This window comes from Choloepus didactylus, chromosome 2 (assembly GCF_015220235.1).
Source record: "Choloepus didactylus isolate mChoDid1 chromosome 2, mChoDid1.pri, whole genome shotgun sequence".
NCBI classification, from domain to species: Eukaryota; Metazoa; Chordata; class Mammalia; order Pilosa; family Megalonychidae; genus Choloepus; species Choloepus didactylus.
The window spans coordinates 243,687,240-243,710,535 of NC_051308.1; the positions used below are offsets into that span (position 1 = coordinate 243,687,240).

Below are 23,296 nucleotides of genomic sequence, written 5' to 3' on the forward strand. Positions count from 1 at the left end.
AAAGTCAAACCAACCCAAACACTCCCTGACCCTTGCTTAATTCAGTGAAAATCTCGCAATATGGGAATCATCAGTCAGAAACTTGACTTTGTGAAGACTGGTTTTAGGTTGTTTCTCAATTGAATTGAAACTTTAACTTGCCACCATGTTCTCTCTTGAAGTCCCCTTGGAAGCAGGATTTTATAAATAACGTATGCAGCCACCTGTTTATGCCATGCCCCCAGTTCTTGGGCTGAGTTAGATGTTTCCGTGGAAGCGAATGGAACGTGTGGAAGGAAGGTTAGGCATGAGGAAACCCAGCCATGGGCCGTTAGCCCATCTTCTCAGTTGGCCTTTCCAAAGCCAGGGGCATTTTTCTTGATGGGTAGTACATTCACATGATTCAGAATTCAAAAAGAACAAAAAAAAGGTCCAAAAGGTTGAAAGTGCAGTCTCCTCCGCCCAGCCCCCAGCTGCTCATTCTCTTACCTGCCACTAGGTAGCTTCTCCCTCTGAGCTTTGTGGAGCCTTCTGGAGTCTTTGTGGATATACAAGCCAATGTGGATGGTCCTGTTCTTTTCGTTCTCAATTTACTAGACACATTTTTCTAAACCTTGCTTTTTTCACTTCATTTATCTTGGAGAATGTGGGCCTCTCCCTCATTCTTTTTATGGCCATTGCATTGAGTTGATGTTCCATGAGTTATTTAATTAGTTCCCTACAAATGCACATTTAGGAGGTCCTGTAAGAACAAGGGGATGGAAACAATTCTGCAGTGGACATCTGCCCCTTTGCTGGTGTGCAAGTGCATCTGGAGGATAAATTCCTAGGTGTGGAAATGCAGTGCCCAGGGGTTTGTGCTTGTGTAATTTTGCCAGATTTTCCCCATTTGTCCTCTATAGAGGTTGTGCCAATTCTCTGTCTGACCAGCCATGTGGGAGAGTGCCTCTCAGATGGTGTTCTAAATTTTAAAGTAAGCAGATCTCATGTTTGGAATGGATAAGAATTAAAGATACAGTTTTCATTAATTTCTTTTCCTATTGAGTAAATGGATCATATTTAAATCTTTCTTTATGAAAGTAAAAAAAAAATGAATGAGGTGAATTTGTAATTCTGCACAGCCCTCCACAATGCGGGCACAGTCAGAGCTTTAGTAGAGTTGGTGGGTCCCTTAAGGTGTGATGTCTTTGGAAGAAATCAAACCGAACAAAATTGGCCATTGGAGGAAGTGTGTAGAGGGTGCATCTGTGGTCCTTTTCACCCCAGGATCCTGTGATTCTGGGTGTCGCAGTTTGGTAGGGCTGCCAAAACAAAGTGCCCTGACTGAGGGGCTTAAAACAGCAGACATTTATGGTCTCTCAGTTCTGGAGGCCAGAAGTTTCCGAATCAAGTTGTCAGCAGGCCCCGCTCCCTCCGAAGTCTGTAGGGTTCCGGTGGTGCCTTGCTGGCACTGCCTTGAGCTCTGCCTTTGTCTCGTGGCTGTCCTCTCTCTCTGTGCCCACATTCCTTCTTCTTACCCTTATGACATAAGTCGTGGTGGATCAGGACTCACCTAATCCATTGTGGCCTCATAACGACATCGTTCAGGATCCCCTTTCCAGTAGGGTCACACAGTTCCATCCGTGCACTGGGCCATGCCTCTTCCTGCACCCCGATTTTGTCAGTGCTGCTCTTCTGCCTCGAGCGTCTGCTTGTGCCCCCCGCCCCAGTGCTGTGTGTGTGAGCTCCTCCTGGATGTCCTTTCCTCCACGAGGCCCTCCTGTGTTCCCCTTGTCTTGAATGAACGTGTTTCCTCCTCTCACTTCCCCTAGCGCTTCATCCATGTCACGAATGTCAGTGTGGATGTGCCTTCACCATCGCCCAGACAGCGGCCCTCCTTGAGGACAGAGGCCCTGTCCCTGACATCACCGGCCTCCCCCACTGGTCTAGTCTGGTCCTCTGTGGGGCTGATGAATGGGCGGGCTGAGCCTTGCCCTTTCAGCCCCCGGGGAAGCAGCTCCTGGTCCTGAGTGGTTTTCCTGTTCTCTCTCTGTCTTGGTTTGCCAGAGCTGCTATGACAAATACCACCCAGTGGGATGGCTTAGGCTCCTCAGTGTATCGGCTCACAGGTTTTCAGGCCAGAAGTCCAAAATTAAGGTGTTGGCAGGGCCATGCTTTCTTTCGGGCTTTGTCACATCTGACGTTAACTCTCTGGTAATCGTCTGTCACGGTGCTGGCTCCCTCGCCTTGCATCTGCTGACATCTGGCTTCTGGCTTTTGAGAACTGACCGTGTCTTAGTTTCCCTTGCCTTATATGGATTATGAGCCACCCTGACTCATTGGCCATACTTCAGCTGACAACAGCATCTTCAGAGGCCCTGTTTACAAAGGGGTTCACTCCCACTGGAATGTGGATTGAGATTTAAACATGCCTTTTGTGGGGATGCAGTTTGGTTCCCAACACCTTCTGATGATGGTGCCGAGAAAGCTGCATCTCCCCGGCTGGGGATGAGGAGGGTGGGAGGATTTCGTTGTGTTGGTGTGCTAGTTTGCTAATGCTGCCAGAATGCAAAACACCAGAAATGGATTGGCTTTGATAAAAGGGAGTTTGGTTACTAAGTTACAGTCTTAAGGCCATAAAGTGCCCAAAGTAAGGGGGTACCTTCACTGGAGGATGGCCAATGGTGTCCAGAAAACCTCTGTTAGCTGGGAAGGCACATGGCTGGCGTCTGCTCCAAAGTTCTGGTTTCAAAATGCCTTTCTCCCAGGATGTTCCTCTCTAGGCTTCAGCTCCTCAAAAGTGTCACTCTTAATTGCTCTTGGGGCGTTTGTCCTCTCTTAGCTTCTCTGGAGCAAAAGTCTGCTTTTAAAGGCCGTCTCCAAAATGTCTCTGTAAGCTGCAGCTCCTCTCTCAGCTCCTGTGCATTCTTCAAAGTGTCCCTCTTGGCTGTAGCAAGCTCGCTCCTTCTGTCTGAGCTTATATAGTGCTCCAGTAAACTCATCAAGGCCCATCCTGAATGGGCGGGGCCACACTGCCATGGAAATCATCCAATCAGAGTTATCACCCGCAGTTGGGTGGGGCACATCTCCATGGAAACGCTCAATCAAAGAATTACAATCTAATCAACACCAGTATGTCTGCCCACACAAGATTACATCAAAGATAATGGCATTTTGGGGGACATAGTACATTCCAACTGGCACAGTTGGATTCAAAAAAATATATCTCTGGCATCACAGTTTCACCAGAGTGTTATTAAGGATAAATTTTTTTCACTTCTAGGCTGAAGTAGCAGTCGTTTCCTCTCTGGCTAGAAAAGCACACTCTGTTTGTGGAGCCTCAGGTTAGGCTGCTTTGGCTGACAGTGCCTCTGGCTCCAGCGATGACATGGTGTGTTTTCTCCCCCAGAAAACAGGCACCTGACCCTGGTGGAGAGCTGCAGCCTGCAGTACACGCTGCGGCCTCACCCGGCCCTGGGGCCCGCACGCCACCTTCTCCCGGAGAACCTTCTGGTGTCTGGTCTGCAGCAGATCCCGGGCCTCCTCCCTGCGCATGGAGAAGCGGGTACGCGTTTGGGTCTGTGCGGCGTCATGGTCGAGCCTCTCGGGTGGGGCTCCCTGGGGTGGGTAGGGCCGGGTGTGGCCAGTGCCCCCTGCAGCTCCGCAAACCCTGCCTGGTCATGGCCGCTGGTTTTTCACTCTCTTCCTGAACAGTCTCCTCCACCAGTGATTTCCGTCTTCTACCTCCTTTGGGAAAATGGGTTCATGAAACAAATAGTTCACATTTCTGGGGCCATGGCCTGGAAAGCCAGATTGCTAGATCTCACCCTTACTGCACATGGCATCAGTGGCCTGGTGATTTCAGAAAATGGAAATTCAGGTGAACAGCGAAGGGTGCCATGTTGGGGTGGTTTTGGGAAGGGGGTCAGGCCTCCCCCGGCCAGGTGGTTGCCGTTGGGGGGTGCTCTCTGTGGGGTTCAGGTGGGTGGTCCCCATGACTGGGGCCTTGGGCTCCACCCTGGCCTGGCTGCCTTGAGGAGTCTCGGAAGGGGCAGCCCCCTACCCTTCCCCACCGGCCACGTGCGGAGGACTCGGCGTCACTGGGACCTCTTGTCCCGGGTAGCTGACTCCCTGCTTGGTTCCAGGAGGAGCAGAATGTGGCACTGGGTGTGCGAGCAGCTGCGAATTAGAGCAACACTGGGATGAGTGTGTGACTCAGGTTGGAAACGTTCAAGACCCTGAAGGAAAGGCAGGTGTACCCCAGCTCCAGGACGGGGAGTGTGTGTTCCCATCAGGTGACCTCCCTGGGCCGTGCTGGCTGCAGATGTCCTTACCTGAGCTGTTAGTTTCCTGGGTGGGTCCGTGCTGGTCATCACTAGGTGCGTTTCTAGCATCCCAGAGAAGACATGATGGTAAATGATAAATGAGTTGTGAACAGGGCCATGTCAGGAACCCCAGGCTTGGGGGATCATCAAGGTTTAAGCCTGTCCTCCCCTCCCCAGTCTGCTTTATAAAGTTGTAATGCCCTCGATACTTTGCCTGTGTTCTCCTGCAAGGGAGCTGGGATTAGGGAGTTGGGGGAGACAGAGAATTTATCGCTGTCACCACCAGTGAGTGTCGCGTGAGAACAGGAAAACCTGCGTCTGGCTCTGTGACCGTGGCTGCAGCATGCCCCTGCTGGGAGCCCTGCTGGGTGGTGTTGCCTTTGAACACACTGATGGGGAAGTCAGGGACAGGTCCTAGCCCTCACCTATCCCCTTCTTTCCCCCCCTTGCTTGTTTGAGTTTAGGTTTTTGTCTGTAAGAGATCACAGCAGCTGGGGGCGGGGTTAAATCTTGACTAGTCTCCTCTGCTGGCCGGCTGGAAGGTTGCTCACCGGCTGGGCCCCTGCTCCTTGAGTGTACAGAAACCCGGCACTCAGGCAGAGCAGGTGCCCCTCATCTCCGATGCACAGTGAGGTGGGCGGAGCCTCCCTTCACTGACCCTGACCTGAGCTGTTGGCCTCCCTGGGGGACCGGCCACTGTGGGGTTGTTTCCCCGCTCTTTTGGACCCTTTGTGCCTTGCAGGCAGCGAAGCGGTTGGTCGTTTCTGGTGTCTGACACAGCTGTAGCAACTTGCTCCACACATACCTGCTTTGAAGTTGGCTCATCTCCAGCTTCCTTGCCTGGGATTCTGGGAGTTTAAACAGAATGTTCCTGGGCATGAGGGATGTCCATCACTTTGTAACGTGCCAGCAGGTGTAACTGCAGATAAGACAGAAATAGCCTCGAAGGTTAAAGTGTACCCACTTCTGTGTCATTACCAGGATGGTGAAAGAGAAGTCTGGGGTCCCGGCCAGGCCCCACACTTCCTGCGAGGGTCCACTTTCACGCCGAGGTCATGAGGGCCTTGCCAGGTAAAGGGCTAGGGGGCTTCAAATAGAAGCGAGTGTGTGCGATGCACAGTCCAGTCACCCTCCTGTTTGCCCTCCTTGTGTGGAGTGGCCAGCCAGGCCCTTTGCAGATGTGTGTGGTGCCTGGAACGTTCTGAAAATGAACTACAGTTGATGTTGTTTAAGAGCCATGCCCTGGCAATTAGAAGAGCGTGCTGACTCCACACACTCTTCAGAGAAATGGAGGATGGAAGCACATTTCCTTCCTGCCCCCTGACGACCATTTCGGGAAAGAAACTGGTTTCTCAGCCTCCCCCTTACGCGTGGCTGCCGCATTTAAAATATGAGCTACAGACCCGCGGGCACCGGGCTGCTCTCTGACAGTTATTAGCTCTGTTATAAATTCTGCCAAGGAACTTTTGGGCTTTTGTGACTCACTCTTGAAAAACGGTTTCTGTGCTGGACTATATATTATAGCCTCCAGAGGGGACCAGTGCTTGCCTGGGTGCTGGTGTTCATTTGTCTGATTGGCAGAGGGTTTGGTTTTATTTTGATATTTTGGGTTTGGATAGTTGTTCACACACAAAATGTCACCACATTGGAAGGTAGGATTGTTTTTAATTGAAGTTTTTATTGAGATAATTCTAGATTTATACACAGCCCAGTGGCAGGGCCAATGGTGGCATCGAGGCCACCGGGAGGGGCCTTGAGCAGGCCCTGTCGGGAGGTCTGGGCACCCCAGGGCCAGGAGCAGCACGTGGGCCTCAGAGATGTTGAGCTGACACACATGGTGACTTGGCACTGCAGGTGGGCTCACCTGCTGCTGGCTGCCAGGTGTCCCCACTGGGCACGCAGCCAAATCCTGTCTCCTCTCCTGCTTACTGAGCTCATGGCCCCCTGCTCTCCACAGGAACCGAGCCTCCCTCCCTAACCATCTCAAGTGCCCACCACGTGCCAGGCTCCGTGTTTGGGGCTGGGCTGTCCCAGAGTTCTGGGGCCCCACCGACCCCAGCAGCCAGGCTCCACTCCAGCCTGTGCTCCTGTCCCCGCAGCAGTGTGTCCTTCCTGTTTGCTCCGTGCCGGCTGGCCGACTTGATGGCTGTTTGTAAGGCACTCTGTGCCCGCTCCCACCCCCTTTGCTGCTGAACCGTCCCTACCATATGGACATCCTCCCCGCCTCCGTCCTCCTGTCTGGAGCAGTCTTCTGAAGTCCCTCTGTCACACGGCCTCCTTGGCCTCTGGACCCCCTTGCGCTCTAACCGCTCAGCCTCGGCCTTATCCCCATGCCCTGCTGCTCTCAGCCCGGCAGGCCTCTGCCCAGGCACGGTGTCCTCACACGCGTGAGGGTTGGGTCACTGTCCCTGTGTTACACTGGTGAATTGAGGACACCATGACCTGCCTGGGCACTGGTTCATGCTGATCGTCCTCCCAGGAAGGCCTTTACGGGGTCCGACTCTTCCCAACAGCCTTTGTGCTGGGGTCCCGGGCCTGCCCCCTCCTGGCTCTCCTCATCTGTGAGGACAGAGAATTGACCGACTTGCAGTGTCAGGCATGTGGTGGTTTCCAAGGCGGGGTCCTTGGGCCACTGCATACTAGTCAGGTGGGCGCCTGCTGGAGAGCCGCTTCCAGCCCCGGCCTGCTCCCAGAAGGCCCTGGGTGGGGCCACGGACTCCGCATTTTAACAGGCTGCCCCCGGCTCCCCGGCTCCCCGGCTCCCCGAGGCACCATCCCTCCTGTGGCTCCTGTGGGGAGGGAGTGTCTTTCCTTCCGCCTCGCCTGCCTCAACCACATCCCTCCTGCTCACCTCTTCCAGATTGCTCCTGGCTCATCCCATTGGAGCACGGGAGTGACAGTTCAGAGAGCTGGCCGATGGGAGCCTCGGGGCAGCCTGGCGGCTGCTGCATTTACTAAATTCATGCCCCATTTAGACAACATAGAGGGCAATTTAAAAATGACAGAATTAATTTTACTAAATAAATTCAGTAAAAACTCCGAGTTCCCACTTACAGTCTCACTCCCTAGAGATAACCCCTGCTAATAGTCTGGTATCTCTTTCATGTATTCATTTATTCATTCACTCATTGATTGATTACACAGGTATTTATCAAGTAGAAACTGCAACACATGCGTTGAGCTGTTAGCAGATATTTAACAGATCTTTCCTGAATGGATTGAAGCCAGGGGAGTCCTCAAGTCTCCTAACCTTAGCCATCAAAGGCAGGAGAAGGTGTTTTAGGATAAACATGGATTTGTGCAAATTCATTTTTCTTCCTGCTTCAGTCACTCCTAAATGGAGTTTTCATTCTGTTGCAGCGTTTACAGTGCTCTCCTTGTTTGGTGAAGTGTGTCCTGGGAAATTAAATATCCTCAGACCTGAGGGAAAGACCCAGATCCCTGGGCAGCTGTGGGGGGTGGGGTGGGGTGGTGGGAGCTCTTTCAGGCTGAATGGGGAACTTCTTGGGGTTATTCGCAAGTGCTTCCCCCAAGGCCATCAACAGGAAGGGGATTCTTGCCTGTTCAGTGTTTGCAGCCATCCCCACCTTCTCAGCACTGCATCTGGGGGATCCCAGATAAAATGGATCATTGTAAAGGGGGCTGGGTTTTCCCACAGGGGCAATGCAATTACTGGGAATCGCATTCCTAGCCAAAGGCCTGGCAACGAAAACGTGAAAGCTCTGCCCAGTTCCCAAGAACATGAAGACCATGATTCCCCTGCCATGGAGATGCACTCCGCAGAGGCAGGGCCTGTCCTGGTTGGGGTTGTTGATTGGATGAATGAATATAATTCCAGGTTGTCAAATTATGCTCCAAGGGTGATGGGAGGTGTCGCTGGGGAAGAGGCTGAGGTGCTGGGTGAGGTGGGTGGGTCTGCATGGGTGCCAGCCCCACTTCCCGGCCACAGCGGGGCCTGGGGTACTGCCCTGACCTCCCGAAGCCTCCCCTGCTTCTCTGCGTAAGAGGCTGCTCATGGAGACGGCTAGGGGGGCCCAGGAAGGGCCAGCTGTCATTCTTTGCATCTGGAAGTCCTTCCTTGAATCGAGCCCAAATCAGCTTCTCAGAAGCTCCTGCCCTGTGGATGCGTGCTAGAGGGAGCTGATGCATCTTACATGTGACAGACAGCCGCTCAGATTTGTGGTGGGAGGACTCAGTGCCTGCCAAGCCCATCATTCTCCGTCCTAGCTTCCTACGGGTCACAGAGCGGGTTGGTGGTGAGCCAGGGAAGGCTGGGGTGAGGAGGAAGGTGCCTGACCTTTGCAGAGTCAGCCCTGCCTGGCCTCCCAGGCCCTCCAGGGTCTGGAAGGTTCCACCCGTTGCAGATCCCACTGCAGTTGTGGCTCCTCAGCCTGGAGCCTGCTCTTTCATGCTGCTCCTGGCTATCAGTGACCTGGTGTGCCCATTTGAATGTATTATGTCCCACAAAATGCCATTATCTTTGATGTAATCTTGTGTGGGCAGATGTATCAGTGTTGATTAGATTGTAATTCTTTGAGTGTTTCCATGGAAATGTGACCCACCCAACTGTGGGTGATGACTCTGATTGGATAGTTTCTATGGAGGTGTGACCCCACCCATTCAAGGTGAGTCTGAATTAGTTTACTGGAGCACTATATAAGCTCAGACAGAAGGAGCGAGCTTGCTACAGCCAAGAGGGACACTTTGAAGAATGCACAGAAGCTGAGAGAGTAGCTGCAGATGAGAGACAGTTTGAAGATGGCCGTTAAAAGCAGACTTTTGCTCCTGAGAAGCTAAGAGGACAAATGCCCCAAGAACAATGAAGAGTGACATTTTTGAGTAACTGCAGCCTAGAGAGGAACGTCCTGGGAGAAAGCCATTTTGAACCCAGAACTTTGGAGCAGACGCCAGCCATGTGCCTTTCCAGCTAACGGAGGTTTTTTGGACACCATTGGCCATCCTCCAGTGAAGGTACCCAATTGTTGATGACTTACCTTGGACCATTTATGGCCTTAAGACTGTAACTGTGTAACCAAAGAAACCCCCTTTTATAAAAGCCCATCCGTCTTTGGTGTTTTGCATTCCGGCAGCATTAGCAAACTGGAACACCTGGTAAAGCCTGTCCTGCCTCCCTGTGGCCTCCTGTGCACGAGACGCGCCCGTCACCGCTCCTCTCCTGCAGACCTGCTCCGACGCTCTGTGGCTGCTCCTCACTGCTCCTCCTGGGGGTCTGTGTGCCCCTTGCCATGGGGCGGCTATGTCTGCAGGGCCTGGGCAGCCCTGGAGCACAGGGCTTCGGCCACCATCCCTGACCCCTGGGGCTCCATCCCTTCGGCTGAGCTGTTGCCCACCTGAGCAGGCCCTAAAAGCGATTGGTCTAGAAAGTGGTCTCTGCCCATCATGATGGCAGTCTCTGTTCTTTAAGCATCAGGTGGCTGGGTGATGCCTTGAGGAGGTTTACATTTTCAAACACCAAGAGTTCCATCTTAGGACAGGCTGCGACGTTGGCATGTGTCAGAGGCCCCCTGCCTGCCTGCCGGTCTGTCTGTCTGTCTGCGCCTGCACATCTGCCAGCACTCCTCACCCCTACCTCCCTTTCTAAGTTCTGTTGTCAGTTCACTGTTGTCGGGGCAGGCTCTGTACTGATCCGGTCCTCATGGCAACGTTATGGGCTGGGTGCTGTCACTTCTCTCTGCAGGCATCAGAAGTTGCTGGCCAGGGCCACAAGCAGGAGCCAGGTTTCACACCCTGCCTCCTGGCTCCAGAGCCCGTGCCATTAACCTGTGCCTGTTCCTCTCCCTGTGTCTGGACGTGTAATGCACCAGTGCCTGCGGGTGGCATGGACTCTGCCCGCCGTGGTGGGCAGCATAGTTGTCTAGGGAAGCAGAGTTGAGATGGGGTGTCCTGTGGGTGTGCCCTTCCACCCCAGCCCTTCGTGCAGCGGCCGTGTCTGCTTGGCCTGCTCTCCTCCACTTGGAGTGGCTGAGCTCTCCAGCTCAGCTCCCTCGTGGGCTCTCTGGCTGCCGGGCTCGGAGGGCTGTGGGCTTCCAGAGCTGGCTGCTGGTGTCTCCTGTTCTGGGAGCTGGCCCTCTGCTGTGCTCTGGGCTGCGTCTGGACAGGGCACTCCCCCCTCCCCGGTTTTCCTTTTGTCTCCTTTTCCTGCGGCCTGCTCCCCTGCACATGAGCTTTCACGCTGAGCAGCTTGGCTTTTGTGCTATTAAGAGCTAGTGAGGGCTTGGCTTTTATTCTAGCCAGGAGTCCTCGGGTGTTTGAGTAAAGTAATTGATGTTGGTTTTTCCTTCTATTTTCATTGCAGCCTATAGAAAGGAGGCTGGTTGGTTTGTCTTTTCACTGTCCAAGGTGCTTTTGAGCATGTGAGCAGCTTCTGTTGGGGGCTGTGCAGACTCGCTGGTTGTTACCTGCCTGGCTGGCCCACTGGGGCAGGGGCTTCGGCAAGGCCTCCACAAGGAGTGCCAGGCTGTGATGGGCAAAGACAAGGAGGCAGAGAATTTCCCCTTTATGGTTTTGTAGATCATCGAGTTAAAATTGAGTGCAGATCAGCACTATCTGTCTGGTGCTTTTCTGTCCCCCCACAGTAGAAGATGAGATGCTGAGGTGGATTCAGTTTGGAGGTGCCTTTGTTGCTGGGTGGAAGGACCACCAGGGCGAAAGGACCTGTCCGTCCATCATCCGTGTGCCTTCCGTGGGCAGCCGCAGGAGGCGGCTCATCGCCTGCAGCGTCTGGTGATGGTGGTGGTGGTGGGGTGCCCTGGAGTCACAGGCTTTCCTGCTCTGAGGGGGCACCATGAGACGGTTCTGGTCTCGAGGCTGAGAGTGTGGGGGTGGGAGGTGCAGGGGTCTCGCTGGGAGTACATGGAGCTCTGGGGGCTGCTGCTTCCCTCCTGCCCAGGAGGCTGGGAGTGTGGGGAGCCGAGGTGGGGCCTCGTTCTGGAGCCTCCCAGCTCCTGAGTGCCTGGGCCTCCTGCTTTCTGGCCGAATCTTTTAGCCCAGAGATTTTGCTGCATTGAAGAACAGAACGGTTCTGTGGAAACTAGCAAGCGAGTTGTCCTTGTTTTCAAGGAGCATGTACTGCTAAAAAACGGAACGCCTTGAGCCAGAGCTGGGGAAAAAGGTGCCATCCATGCTCTAAAAATGCTGAAATAGCCCTCAGAAAAGTGCTTTTGCATTTGCCCTTTTTTTGAGCATAATAAATTAATTTGGAGAGTGCAATTATTTTATGCTTACTGAAAAATGTAGAGTCTGCAAAAATGAAGATGTTTTCCTTTATATTTTTTCCCTAATTTTTCCTTCTCTCGGTTTGCTTGACAGTGGGTGCTTGAGCAGGGATTTGGCCCTGGGATTTGTAGCTGTTCTGCTTCACCTGCTTTCTCTCCTGCCGACTCCCCTTTTCAACTGCTTTGTGGTTGACCCTCTCATTGTTCATCTGGGGGTGTCGCCGAGCTTTGGAGGTGTCCCCAGGAACCCTGGCCGCCTCCCACTTTCACTCTCCATCGGCTGCCTCCCTGCCTGGCTTCTCTGAAATTCTTCAGGAGTCCGTCTAGGACCTTTCGGCGCCCTGTCAGGCCGTGCAGCCTCAGCTGGGGGAGCTGCTGGGGATGGTGGGCGGCTCAGCTGTGGCCTGTTCCTGAGCATTGTCTGGACATGCAACCTTCCTGCCCCTTGGGAGTGGAGCTGGTGAAGTGCAGTGGTGTTGCCCCCCCCACCTCCCCTCCCTCTGCTTTTCTCTCTCTGACTCTGCAGCTGCAGCAGAGCCCCCTGATGGGTAGGCGTGGCTGTACGCGGTGTGTTGCATGCTGTCCACAGGAGCCTCCCAGTTCAGCGTGTGCTCCAGGTACATGCTTGACAATTTAATAAAAGACTGGGCTTTACACATTTCCTGTACTTTTAACTGGTTCTCATCAACTGGCCTACTTTGAATACTTTTTTTAAAAAATACGAAATTAATACTTTCTCAGAAGCCTCAGATCTAAACACATTTGCAAATGGGGAAAATGTAGAAAACCACAAAGAAAGAAATAAAATAATCTGTGATTATCACCTGCCGATATACAGGCGCATATATAAATGCAATTATTTGTCAATAAAATTGGCATCCAGTGGAATATATGGTTCTGTATACTATTCTTGATTCTTTTGTATACTATCTTAATATCATGATTATTTTTCTATCATTAAACGATCTTTGAAAGTATGATTTTTGTTTTCATTTTTATGGATGAACGATAGTCTTAACCTTCCTGTATTGCTGAACATTTGGTTGTTTCTGATTTTTCTCTTATAAATGATGTTCTGATGAATAGCTTTGCATGTAACTCTTTACCTCCATCTTTGATTATTTTCTTTGACTGGGTTCACAAAAGTGGATTACTGGGACAGAGGTATGGTAGAGATGTTTTGAAGGCTCTTGATACATATGAAGACAAAGATGAACCTGCCTTTCAGTCTCCCGATGTAGAACCTTCCAGTTCGGTAATGGAGTGTTCGTTTCACTGCAGTTTTGTCAGCATTGAGTTGCAGCGCAGCTTTTTTTTTTTATGTTAAACTTTGAAATTGGCTTTTAAAATCTAAGACCCTGAACCTAAATATTTAAATAATTATAAAAATGTGGGAAGAGACAGAGGTAGGCTGGGTGTCAGAAAGGTTAAAGGTTAAGAGGATGGGGAAGGGGGATCAGGCTCCTTGGGGCTGTGTGGTGATGGAGAGACCATTGGCTTTACCTTCTTCCTTCTGTCTCCGCCCTTGTCCTGGAGCCCCTGGAGAAGCTGTTTAAACAGTCCCAGATCCCTCCCCTTCTCGGCCCACATCTGTCATGTGGACCTGCTCTGTGCCAGGCACTGCCGAGCCATCGGGGCCACTGTCCCACCTCTCCCCAAGGAGCTTAGTGCCTGGGATGTGCCTCTAGGCCGGGCTTGGGGCTCCTGGGTGCCAGCCCAGTTGGTGTTCCTGGTTGTTCCCTGATAGGCTCAGGTGTGTCTCCAGGGGGGTCGAGGTGAACTCTGTAGAAGAAGTGATGTAGTTGGCTGTGTTCTTGCTATAGAGGAATTTGAGTGATGAAACTGAAGCTGAAGGAGAGCAGGTGTTGCTTTGCATCTTGTGTTCTGTGTTCTTTGAATTGCCAAATTATAAAATTTGTTCCTGGAGGAGGTTTGGGGTGGAATTTGGACTGCAAGTGAAATTTGCGTTTGTTTAATCAATTCCGTGGTTCGGTGTGAAGCCCGGTGGATTTTAATTGCGTGTTCTGTCCGAATGGTGGGCTTCAGCTTTCTTTCCTGACTGTGGATCCCACCATCCATGGCCCCAGACCTCGGTCAGGCAGGAGCCTCCAGGTGCCTCTGGGTGTCTTTCCCAGGCTGACCCACCTGCGGCCCTCTCGTTTCAGGTGATGTGCTTCGGAAGCCGCGCCTGCAGAAGCCTGTCACCTGCTACTTGGATGATTTATTCTTCACCCTCTATCCCTCTCTTGAGAAGTTTGAAGAAGAGCTTCTGGAGCTCCTTGTTAGCGATTGCTTCCGGGAGGTACTGTCTTGTCCCAGGGCAGCTTTGTAAAATCTGAGCAGTGGTGATACGGTACTGCAGAGTGGGTTGCTGCTGGCATCTGATGCCAGGGCTGGGCAGTCAGCCACTGCTCTTTTGGTTTCCTTTCCACCCTTTTTTGTGGCCGAACAGGGACACTCTTCCTGTCCCCGAGCTGGCAGTTAGAGGACCCAGCGCTCAGCCATTTCCTCTGGAGGCCGCCGCAGCCTCCCGTCTGTTGGCTTGGCTTTTGACGACAGAGGGTCTGCTCTCCTGAGCTTGGGCTTACATTCCAGTCTGGACTGGGCTTCATTTTAACATGAACTAGTCTGTGAATTTTTTTTTTTCTATGTATTTTTTAATTTTTAAAATTTCTATTGTAACATATGCACAACATAAAACTTCCCATTTTAGCCAGTTTTAAGCATTAAATGGGACTTAAATTCACAATGTTGTGCTCCCTTCATTACCCCAACAGAAGTTCTGTCCCCATTAAGCATTAACTCCCCATCTCCATAAATGCCCTCCCGTAACCTCTGATCTACTTTCTTTCTCCATGAGTGCGCTTATTCTAGAGATTTCATAGAAGAGGAGTCTTACAGAATTTGTCCTTTTGTGTCTGACTTATTTCACTCCCTTGATGTCTTCAAGGTTCATCCATGTTGTCGCATGTGCCAGAACTCCATTCCTTTTTATGGCTGAATAATATTCCATGGTATGAGTAGACCACTGTTTGTTTATCTGTTCGTCTGCCGATGGACACTCGGGTTGCTTCCACCATTTGGCAACTGGGAATAAGCTGCTGTGAACAGAGGTGGACAAATAGCTTTTCGAGTCAACATTAATTTTGATTTATTTTGAAACAGTTCCTCATTTAAAGTGAATGAAATCACCAAAATGAGCACAGGGAAACCCATAAAATAATGTGCTTTTACTTAGGACAGTTTGAGGCTTTAATCATTTTGAGGAGATGAGTAGAAATCCCAGCCCTTTTGCCCCGAAACGGGAGCTGCCTGTGCAGAGCCCCCGTCTCACCCCCAGCGAGGGCCCGAGTGCGGAGCCTGTCGCCGGCTCTCAAAGTTGCTCTGAAATCCACCGTCCAGGCCTCCGCAGCCCAGAAGTGCCCTTCAGGGGGATCCCTTTATGTGGGCAGGAGGCGGCGACGCGCAGGCTCTGTGCGCATCGTGACCTGGTGTGCCCCCTGAATGCGGCGCCCCGACACTGCCGGCCCCTCCCATCACACGGGGCACACCGAGGCCTTCTCGGCCGCGCATCCCAGCGGCGAGGCAGCCATGTTGCAGTTATTTTTGTTTGCCTTTGTTATGTTTTAAATTTTAATTTTATTTTACTTTTTGTTTACTTTTTTTCCTATTTTTATTTTTTGTTTGGGGCTTGCGGTCGTTAGAACACCCACTGGGGTAGTTGCATGTGATGAGCTCTAGGGTTCTTTTCATTCTAAGGATAAGGACTCTCTTAGACTTTCTACCTTGAAGCTTGTTTGTATGTCAGAGGACCCTGGGGAGAAACTTTGCAGATTTGGGACTTCTTGTTTTCTTTTCCTTCATCTGGGGAAAAAGGGGCCTGCTACCTGTCACAGGCCTGGGGGCACGCAGCCTCTCTAGCCCCCGCTCTCCAGAGCCCCTTTGTGCTGCTCCCTGGGCCGCCTTCCAGGGTCAGGGATGGCCTTGCTTGCTCCCTGCCCTGGGTCTCGTGACACGGAGCTTACTTCCTCTGTGCGCTGCCTCCAGCTCTTCCTCCGTGTGCTTTCCTTAGGTGTCAGGCTCGGGGCAAACCCAGCTCCCTGCAGACAGCGGCTCCTCGGCCCCAGAGGTCCCCAGGCCCGGCCACCCTCCCTTGCTCCCAGGTGCTCACCTGGCTGGATGCTCCAGGCTCTCATCCCGACACCGGAGCGCCTGGCTGGTGGTCTGTGTTTTGGCTTACCATGGCCCCCTCTCTCTTGACTAGCACCCCCACCAGGACAGGGGCTTGGCTTTGTTCACCATCACACTGATGAACTTTCTTTGGCTTTGGGCACCTAGCAGGCATTTCATATTTGGGTCAGTGGGGACCCATTTCAGTAGTCTATGGACTAGTAGCAAATCATTATCTATTTCTCTCTCTCTATAAATATATAAATCTGAGATGGACTTGGACTTGTTTTGCTCTGCACACATTCTTGAAAATGTAGTTCCATATATTATGGTCATATATAAATCATAAAAACAAAGCAGAGAACAAGATTCAAATAGAAATGTGCATTTTCTTGGTGTAGTTCCTGCTGTTTTCTTATTGCTCATAGTGGATTGCGTGAAGGAGATGTTTTAAGAGTATCATTGTTGAATTTTTTACATTCCCATAAAATTGTATTTATTATGTATTTTTACTATCTTTGTATTTTGTTCCTGTTGAATGGGCAGATACTGCATCTCTATAGCTTTATTTTCATTATCTGGAACTAATAGGTTGAATTAGGTCCATTTAACTTGACAGTGGACAGTGAAGAAAACTTGAAAATTCAAGGATCATTTAGCAAAGATCACATAATTTAATAAACAACAATAGCTTGGAGGAATATCCTTGGCCGTTTGTTAGAATGCCTGTGTATTTTTTGTTAAGATGAAACACTTTAATATCCAGTGATCACTTTGAGGCAGATTCCATTTTATCGACTTATGACTTAGTGCATAAAACTGCCTGCACACCAAGTCCAAGCCTCGGAGGACAGGGGGAGGAGCAGACGTGCTGGGCAGTGGGCAGCAGGGGGATGTGGGCCCCTGGAGCCCTGAGCCTTGTTGTGGAGCTGAATTGTCCATCTGAGAACCGTCAGCTCAGCCTTGGACACCTAGGACAGAAGTTGGATGGCTCTGGCATCTGAGGGTGTGTGTGGGGAAACGAATTGCCCTGAAAAGACCAGGCCAATGTCAGAAAACCCAAAACTACTAGGCGAGACTCAAGGCCAGCCTGGCACGACTGGGTTGCTTATCCCTTGTTTCCTGGGTCCTGCTTTGACCTCTGTTCTGGAGATGTTTACCCTTCCCTCATTTCCTGCCCCTGCTTGCCTCCCCCTGCGGGCTTTTCTGGGAGCACCCCTTCCCTCTGCCCAGAGGCTCACTCTGGTGTGTGCTGTGCTTTTGCAGGGGAGCAGCTCCTGGGACGGCCGTACCCTGGAGATCCTGGAGCGACGTCTACGTGTGGGTGTGCACAGCGGCCTGGGCTTTGTGCAGAAGCCCCATGTCGTGGTGCTGGTGCCCGAGGCTGAGGTGGCGCTGACACGCTCTGCCAGCTTCAGCAGGAGAGCCGGCTCCTCGCTGAAGGCCAGGTATGTTAAATCGGGTGTCAGGTCCCAGCCCTAGAGGGTGGGTGGGTGGAGATGGAGCCCCATTGTCCAGCACGTAAGCTGTGGTCAGGGCCACGTGGGGGTTCTCGTGGTCTCTGTCATCTCTGTCTCTCATGACCTCTTGCTAATGTGTCCACGTTGGGGACACATCTTCGGGTTACAATTTTGGGGTAAAAGAAGCCTGTTCTCCTGCTGGGACAACTTGGCAGTTAGTATTGCAGAAACTTGCAGCTTCTGGCTGCCAAGAGGCTGTGGAGACACACACATCGTCTCTTCCCGATGTGTCCCTGTGGTTAGTTTCTCATGTGACGAAGAGCCAGAGTGCAGTAAGCTTGCTGCTACATTTGCCCCAGCACCTCCCTGGGTAGATGTCACAGGCTTCGCCGAGGGGTGCCCAGCATTCTTTTCTCTGTTGGAGGCCGGCAGAGGCCAGTGTCCTCCCAGCAGGCCTGCCTGGAAGGGGAGCCTCTGTCTTCTCTGTTGTGCTCCCTGGCAACTTGGCCATATCAGTCCATCCTCCTGCAGACAAGCTCGGGCAACTTGGAAAGTGTTAATAGTAACCCTTAAAACATCACTGGTTTAGGGAGTGACAACCTGGAGGAGCTTGGCAACGGGGCCCTGGCAGACTCACCAGCCCAGCAGCTGCCCTAGCAGCCCGGGGGCTCCCCTGTGCCTTCTCTTACGAGGGTGGGGGTGGGCGTTTGGCACGAGGGGGCACCACTGTAACCTGCTCCCTCGTTCTGTTTCTGATCCAGCTCTGGAAACCAAGCTCTGGTTTTGAGAAGCCGCCTTCGACTCCCGGAGATGGTCAGCCACCCGGCGTTTGTGGTCGTCTTTGAGCTGGAGTATGTGTTTAACACCCCTCCAGGACTGGACGGCAGCGTAAGCATGGGGTCTTGTGCTCAGGGTTCGTCGGCGGTGGGCGTCCCCCTGGTTGGCAGCACCGTTTCCCTCCTGTGCGGGTGCTGTCGTTATTAGCCATGCGATCCTCTAACGTATGGGGTATGAGTCTAGAAAACACCACTTCCTAATGGTGGCTTTGTTATAGTCATTCCTATTTTTATAGTAATAGTCAGTTCTTCTGACTGATGGCAATAAATAGTTCACAAGGCATCACGTATCATCATAGCACAATTCATAATTATCTGATCAATAGCTATTTTAAAAAATGAGGCCATTTTAATGTATTTTTCATATGGTATTAAGTCTACTGAAGCTTGAATGTGCTCAAGTGATAGTTTTCTTAGCATGAACTTTATACGTGCTTGTATTGTATGTGAGAGTAAGAACTTATTCCATTGGAAGAATGATAATATATAGATAGTTCTACATCATCAATGTAGAGTCATTGGAAAACCCAGATTATGCCATTTTTAAGATGTAGGTTTATGTTTGAAAAATATTAACAAATTAATTTAAAACGGCTAAATAGCAGGTGATCTGGTCTCTGTCATTGTCTGTGCGTGTCTCTATAAACAGCTCATGAAAGAACACAGGGAGCTGAGGAAAGTAAGGATCAGCCTGAGAAGGAGAGGAGGGGGTCATGGTTTGTGGTGAGGGGAGAGTGGGGGTCACAGCGTGTGGTTTGGTGGGGGGTGGAGGTCATGGCGTGTGGTGAGGGGAGAGTGGGGGTCATGGCATGTGGTGAGGGGAGAGTGGGGGTCATGGTTTGTGGTGAGGGGAGAGTGGGGGTCACAGCGTGTGGTTTGGTGGGGGGTGGAGGTCACGGTGTATGGTGAGGGGAGAGTGGGGGTCATGGCGTGTGGTGAGGGGAGAGTGGGGGTCACAGCGTGTGGTTTGGTGGGGGGTGGAGGTCATGGCGTATGGTGAGGGGAGAGTGGGGGTCACGGCGTGTGGTGAGGGGAGAGTGGGGGTCACAGTGTGTGGTTTGGTGGGGGGTGGAGGTCACGGCGTGTGGTGAGGAGAGAGTGGGGGTCATGGCGTGTGGTGAGGGGAGAGTGGGGGTCACAGTGTGTGGTTTGGTGGGGGGTGGAGGTCACGGTGTGTGGTGAGGGGAGAGTGGGGGTCACAGCGTGTGGTGAGGGGAGAGTGGGGGTCACAGTGTGTGGTTTGGTGGGGGGTGGAGGTCATGGCGTGTGGTGAGGGGAGAGTGGGGGTCATGGCATGTGGTGAGGGGAGGGTGGAGGTCACGGTGTGTGCTGAGGGGAGAGTGGGGGTCATGGCGTGTGGTGAGGGGAGAGTGGGGGTCACAGCGTGTGGTTTGGTGGGGGGTGGAGGTCACGGTGTGTGGTGAGGGGAGAGTGGGGGTCATGGCGTGTGGTGAGGAGGAGGGTAGGGGGTTCGCAGTGTGTGGTGAGGGGAGAGTGGGGGTCATGGCGTGTGGTGAGGGGAGAGTGGGGGTCACAGCATGTGGTTTGGTGGGAGGTGGAGGTCACGGTGTGTGGTGAGGGGAGAGTGGGGGTCACAGCGTGTGGTGAGGAGGAGGGTAGGGGGTTCGCGGTGTGTGGTGAGGGGAGAGTGGGGGTCACGGCATGTGGTGAGGGGAGAGTGAATTATTTTGAAGCAAATTCCAGAGATCATTTCATTTCATCTGTAGACATTTCAGCATGAACATTTCTCTATAAAAACAAACCAGCTTTTCATTATGGAAAATTTCAAACATCTTCAAAAGTAGAGAGGCATGTGGTTAACCTCATGTGTGCCCGTCCCCCAGTGTCCCAAGTGACTGGCTCTCGGCCCCTCTGCCCATCTCTCCCAGATCATTCTAGAGCGAATCCTGGACATCGAATCACTTCATCTACACGTGTTTCAGTTGGTACCTTTAAAACCTAGGGGGTTAAAAATTTAACTTTGATCACTGTGGTCACACCTAAAAATTAACATACGATTCTTAATATCAAATACCACTAAGTCTGGGTGGATGTTTCTTGACTATGTTACTTATTCAGAAATAGACACCCAAAAAATGTGCGCTTTTACCTGGAAAATAATTTCTGAATGAAGCGTTCACGTGTAAGCGGAGCAGCCTGTATGTTTCCTTGCTACATGGTGTTTTCCTCATGTTGTGTTTGATGCTATGATTTATTCTCAAGACAGCCTCGCTGACTTCATCACATCTGTGTTTCTTTATTCCTACTGCTTGGGGAACCAGAATGGGCCAGGCTTCTGGCACTTGCTTCGTGTGGCTTCTTGTTTTAGATCAGGAGCTAAAGGCTTCAATCTCCTGAAGTTTGTAAAACTTTTCATCACTGAGTGAAACATTCAGATTGACAAGATGTCATCGGGCTCAGGAGGCTACTGGCTACGTATCGTACCTAACTCATGCCCAGTCACCTGAGTCCAAGGGAATGTTTTGGCCCTGAGGGTTTTGTAGTCATTAACAACAAATGAGGAAAAAAGTTTTGAGAAGACACACCCATTTAAAAAATCTGTTGTTGAATTTTTGCATCTTTTGGTTAGCCAAAACAGCCACGACATTTTAATTGCAATTTGTCGTTTGATTAACTGTGAGGAGCCAGAGGAAATAGTTCCTCCTGTGCAGAAGATGTGCTTTACAGAATTTTGAGAACCTGGAGCCAGTGCACCCTTACTTGATAGCCATGGCGATTTCTCTCCCAAAATGCTGTCAGATGTGCAAGTATGGGTCCATGTGTTTGCTGATTGAGTGAGTGAGTGCTCAAGTAAACTCCCCACAACTTGGAAGAATGAAATGAAATGAAGGCAAAGCTGTAAAAATAAATGGACCCAGTATATTTTACTGCGTTTTTATGTCGCAGTAGGTGCAGATCTTCCATAGGTTTTCAGGGGTGGAAACAGTTCTTTTTTTGTGGGTCAGATGGCAAAATAACTCCTCTCCCGAGATCTCTGAGAGGTGAAGATTTAACTGATTTATCTATGTGCTTACACGTATTCTTTGAAAAGAAATTCATTAACAGAGTGTGGGTGCTTAACCCTGTGCAAGGACACATCACTGCTACCTAATTCGAATATTCTTTATTTGAGGCATGTCATGGCAAGGGTTTATTCTTAAAGTTAGATGGGTTTCCTAAACCTGGACATACAGATAGCTCAAGGGTTTCTCGAAATCTTCCAAAGGTGGAGGTAAGCCTGGCCTCCTCTGGAGAGTGGCACACGTCTCAGTCAGGTCACCCCCTGAAGGGTTATGTGAGGTTTCTGCGATTAAAGTCTCCCCTCGGCAGGCAGGGCTTGGCTGAGTTTTGAGCCGTGTGTCGGTGAACGTGGAAGATTTCCACATGGGCTAGCTGGAGAGGAGGGAACCTGGTGCTGCAGGCTCTGTCCTGTGCTGGGATCCTCTCAGAGTTTTAAAAAAGGTATTGGCTCACCCTTGGGGACAGTTTTTCTTTGTCTTATCATTTATTTGGTTTCACTTGATCCCATCAGGTTCCAGATCCTGTTAACTGTGGATCTTCATCCTGATTTGGTTTTGGGCCAGGAGTCTGGGGGGCTACATTTAACATCTCTTTTATTAGTGTATAGCTTGGGGTTTCTCGCAGTGAGAACGATGTACCTCCCAATTTCCTGGCTCTCAGCCCAGGTAGCAGGGAGCTGCCTCCCGACGCCCGGCCACGCTGCTCTCTCCTGCGAGGATGAGGCGGTGGCTTCCACTGCAGGCCCAAGCAAGGCCTCAGAAGGTGGCAGCTCCGCCTCACTGGATTGTGGTTCCTTCTGCTCTGGTAGCTTTATGAGCCTTTGGTCAGATATGGAGCTGCGCTCCCCTTTTATTTGTTTTGGAGATGAGATTTGTAACTAGCAGACCGTCATGGAGTGGGAAGGTGCTTTTATAACCAACCCCTTATTCAGAAGCTTGCTGGGTTTTCCACTCTGGGAGCCAGCTGAAGCTTTCTTGCCTTTGGTTGATTCTCGTGCCTCCTCCTGCCCCAGCAGATGGTCTGGAGGGGCCTCCTGTTGCATTGCTGATGGATAGTTGTTCAGTCTGTTAGTGTCCAGGCCGGGAGTGCCTCTGCAGTATGCTGCCTGTGGGCTTGTGGCAGGCCAGGGGCCACCAGGCCTGGGAGCCGGCCAGGTGGAGCCATTCAGGCGCGGCCACCAAAGAACCCGAAGGCCCGCTGACGGGCTCCACACCTCCTGCTGGGTGTGTCCATTAGGGCTCCAGTGGTTACTAGAAACAGGAACCCAATTCAGTCCAGCTGCAGCGACACCAAGGGGAGCTGCTGGCCTCCCAGCCGGGAAGTCCAGAAGGTCTTATCCCAGGAACTGAAGGTTTTGTTTCTGAAGTAAAATGTACGTACCGTGACCTGCACAATGAGTGTCAGTGGTGGGCACACCTGCGCCCTCCGCCCCGCAGATGTGGAGTCTCTCCACATTTCTGCAAGGTCATTCCTGCCCCTTCCGGTCAATTCCCATCCTCTTGGCAGTTGTTGGCTCGATTCCCCCACCCCTTTGCTAGTCCCTGTGGCTGCATTACTCGCTACCACAAACCTGGTGCCTAAAATAGCACAGATGGATTCTCTCACAGTTTTGGAGGCCTGAAGTCCGTGTTCAGTCTTCTGGGCTGAAATTGAGGCATCAGCAGGCTGAGCTCCCTCTGGATGTTCCATCTCTTCCTTGCTCTTTCGGCTCTTGGTGGCTGCCAGCAGCCCTTTGCTCCAGTCCTCGCAACCAGCACGCTCACACCCCTGCCCTGTCTTCATGTCGCTGCCCCTTCGTGTGCCTGTCTCATGCCACCTCTGCCTCTTTTGTGGACACTGTGATTGCTTGTAGGACCACCCCGGTAACCCAGGGTGATCTCTGCGTCTCGAGATCTTTGATTAATCTCGTCTGCAGAGACAAGCGTTCTAGGTTCCTGGGCTTGGGGCTCGATGTCTTCGAGTGGCTGTTCCTCATCCTCCCACAGCCACAGGTTGGTTTTGCCTGCTTGAATTCATCTGAGTGGAGCAGTCTAGCATTTGCTCTCACGCATCTATCACTCGGCCTGATGTTTGGATATTCCCGCACGTGGGCCTTCCTTTCTGCTGCCAAGGGGCCCTGCAGGTGTTGTTCCCTCACTCTCCTGTCAGTGGGCGCTTCTGGTTATGGATAAAGCTGCTCCAAGCATTCTTGGCCAAGCCTTTTCCAGTATGTATTCTCATTTCTCTCAGGTATGAACCTTGGAGCAGAAGTGCTGGGTCATAGGGTGGGTGTGTGCTCTCTTTATAAGAAA

General features: G+C 51.6%; 1 protein-coding gene across 7 annotated transcripts in view; it reads left to right on the forward strand.

Moving 5' to 3' along the window:
• The window catches only part of NPHP4 (nephrocystin 4), a 148,927-nt gene that overhangs the window by 30,406 nt on the left and 95,225 nt on the right, over positions 1-23,296 (forward strand). For 5 of the 7 annotated variants that reach the window (XM_037828682.1, XM_037828681.1, XM_037828683.1 and 2 more), the window contains 4 exons: positions 3,368-3,523; positions 13,684-13,820; positions 16,955-17,136; positions 17,910-18,036. In XM_037828682.1, the coding sequence (XP_037684610.1) occupies positions 3,368-3,523; positions 13,684-13,820; positions 16,955-17,136; positions 17,910-18,036 (602 nt within the window). Of the gene's footprint in view, positions 1-3,367; positions 3,524-5,263; positions 5,355-13,683; positions 13,821-16,954; positions 17,137-17,909; positions 18,037-23,296 lie in introns of those variants that run through there. The other 2 variants (XM_037828685.1, XM_037828687.1) reach the window with 2 other exon arrangements.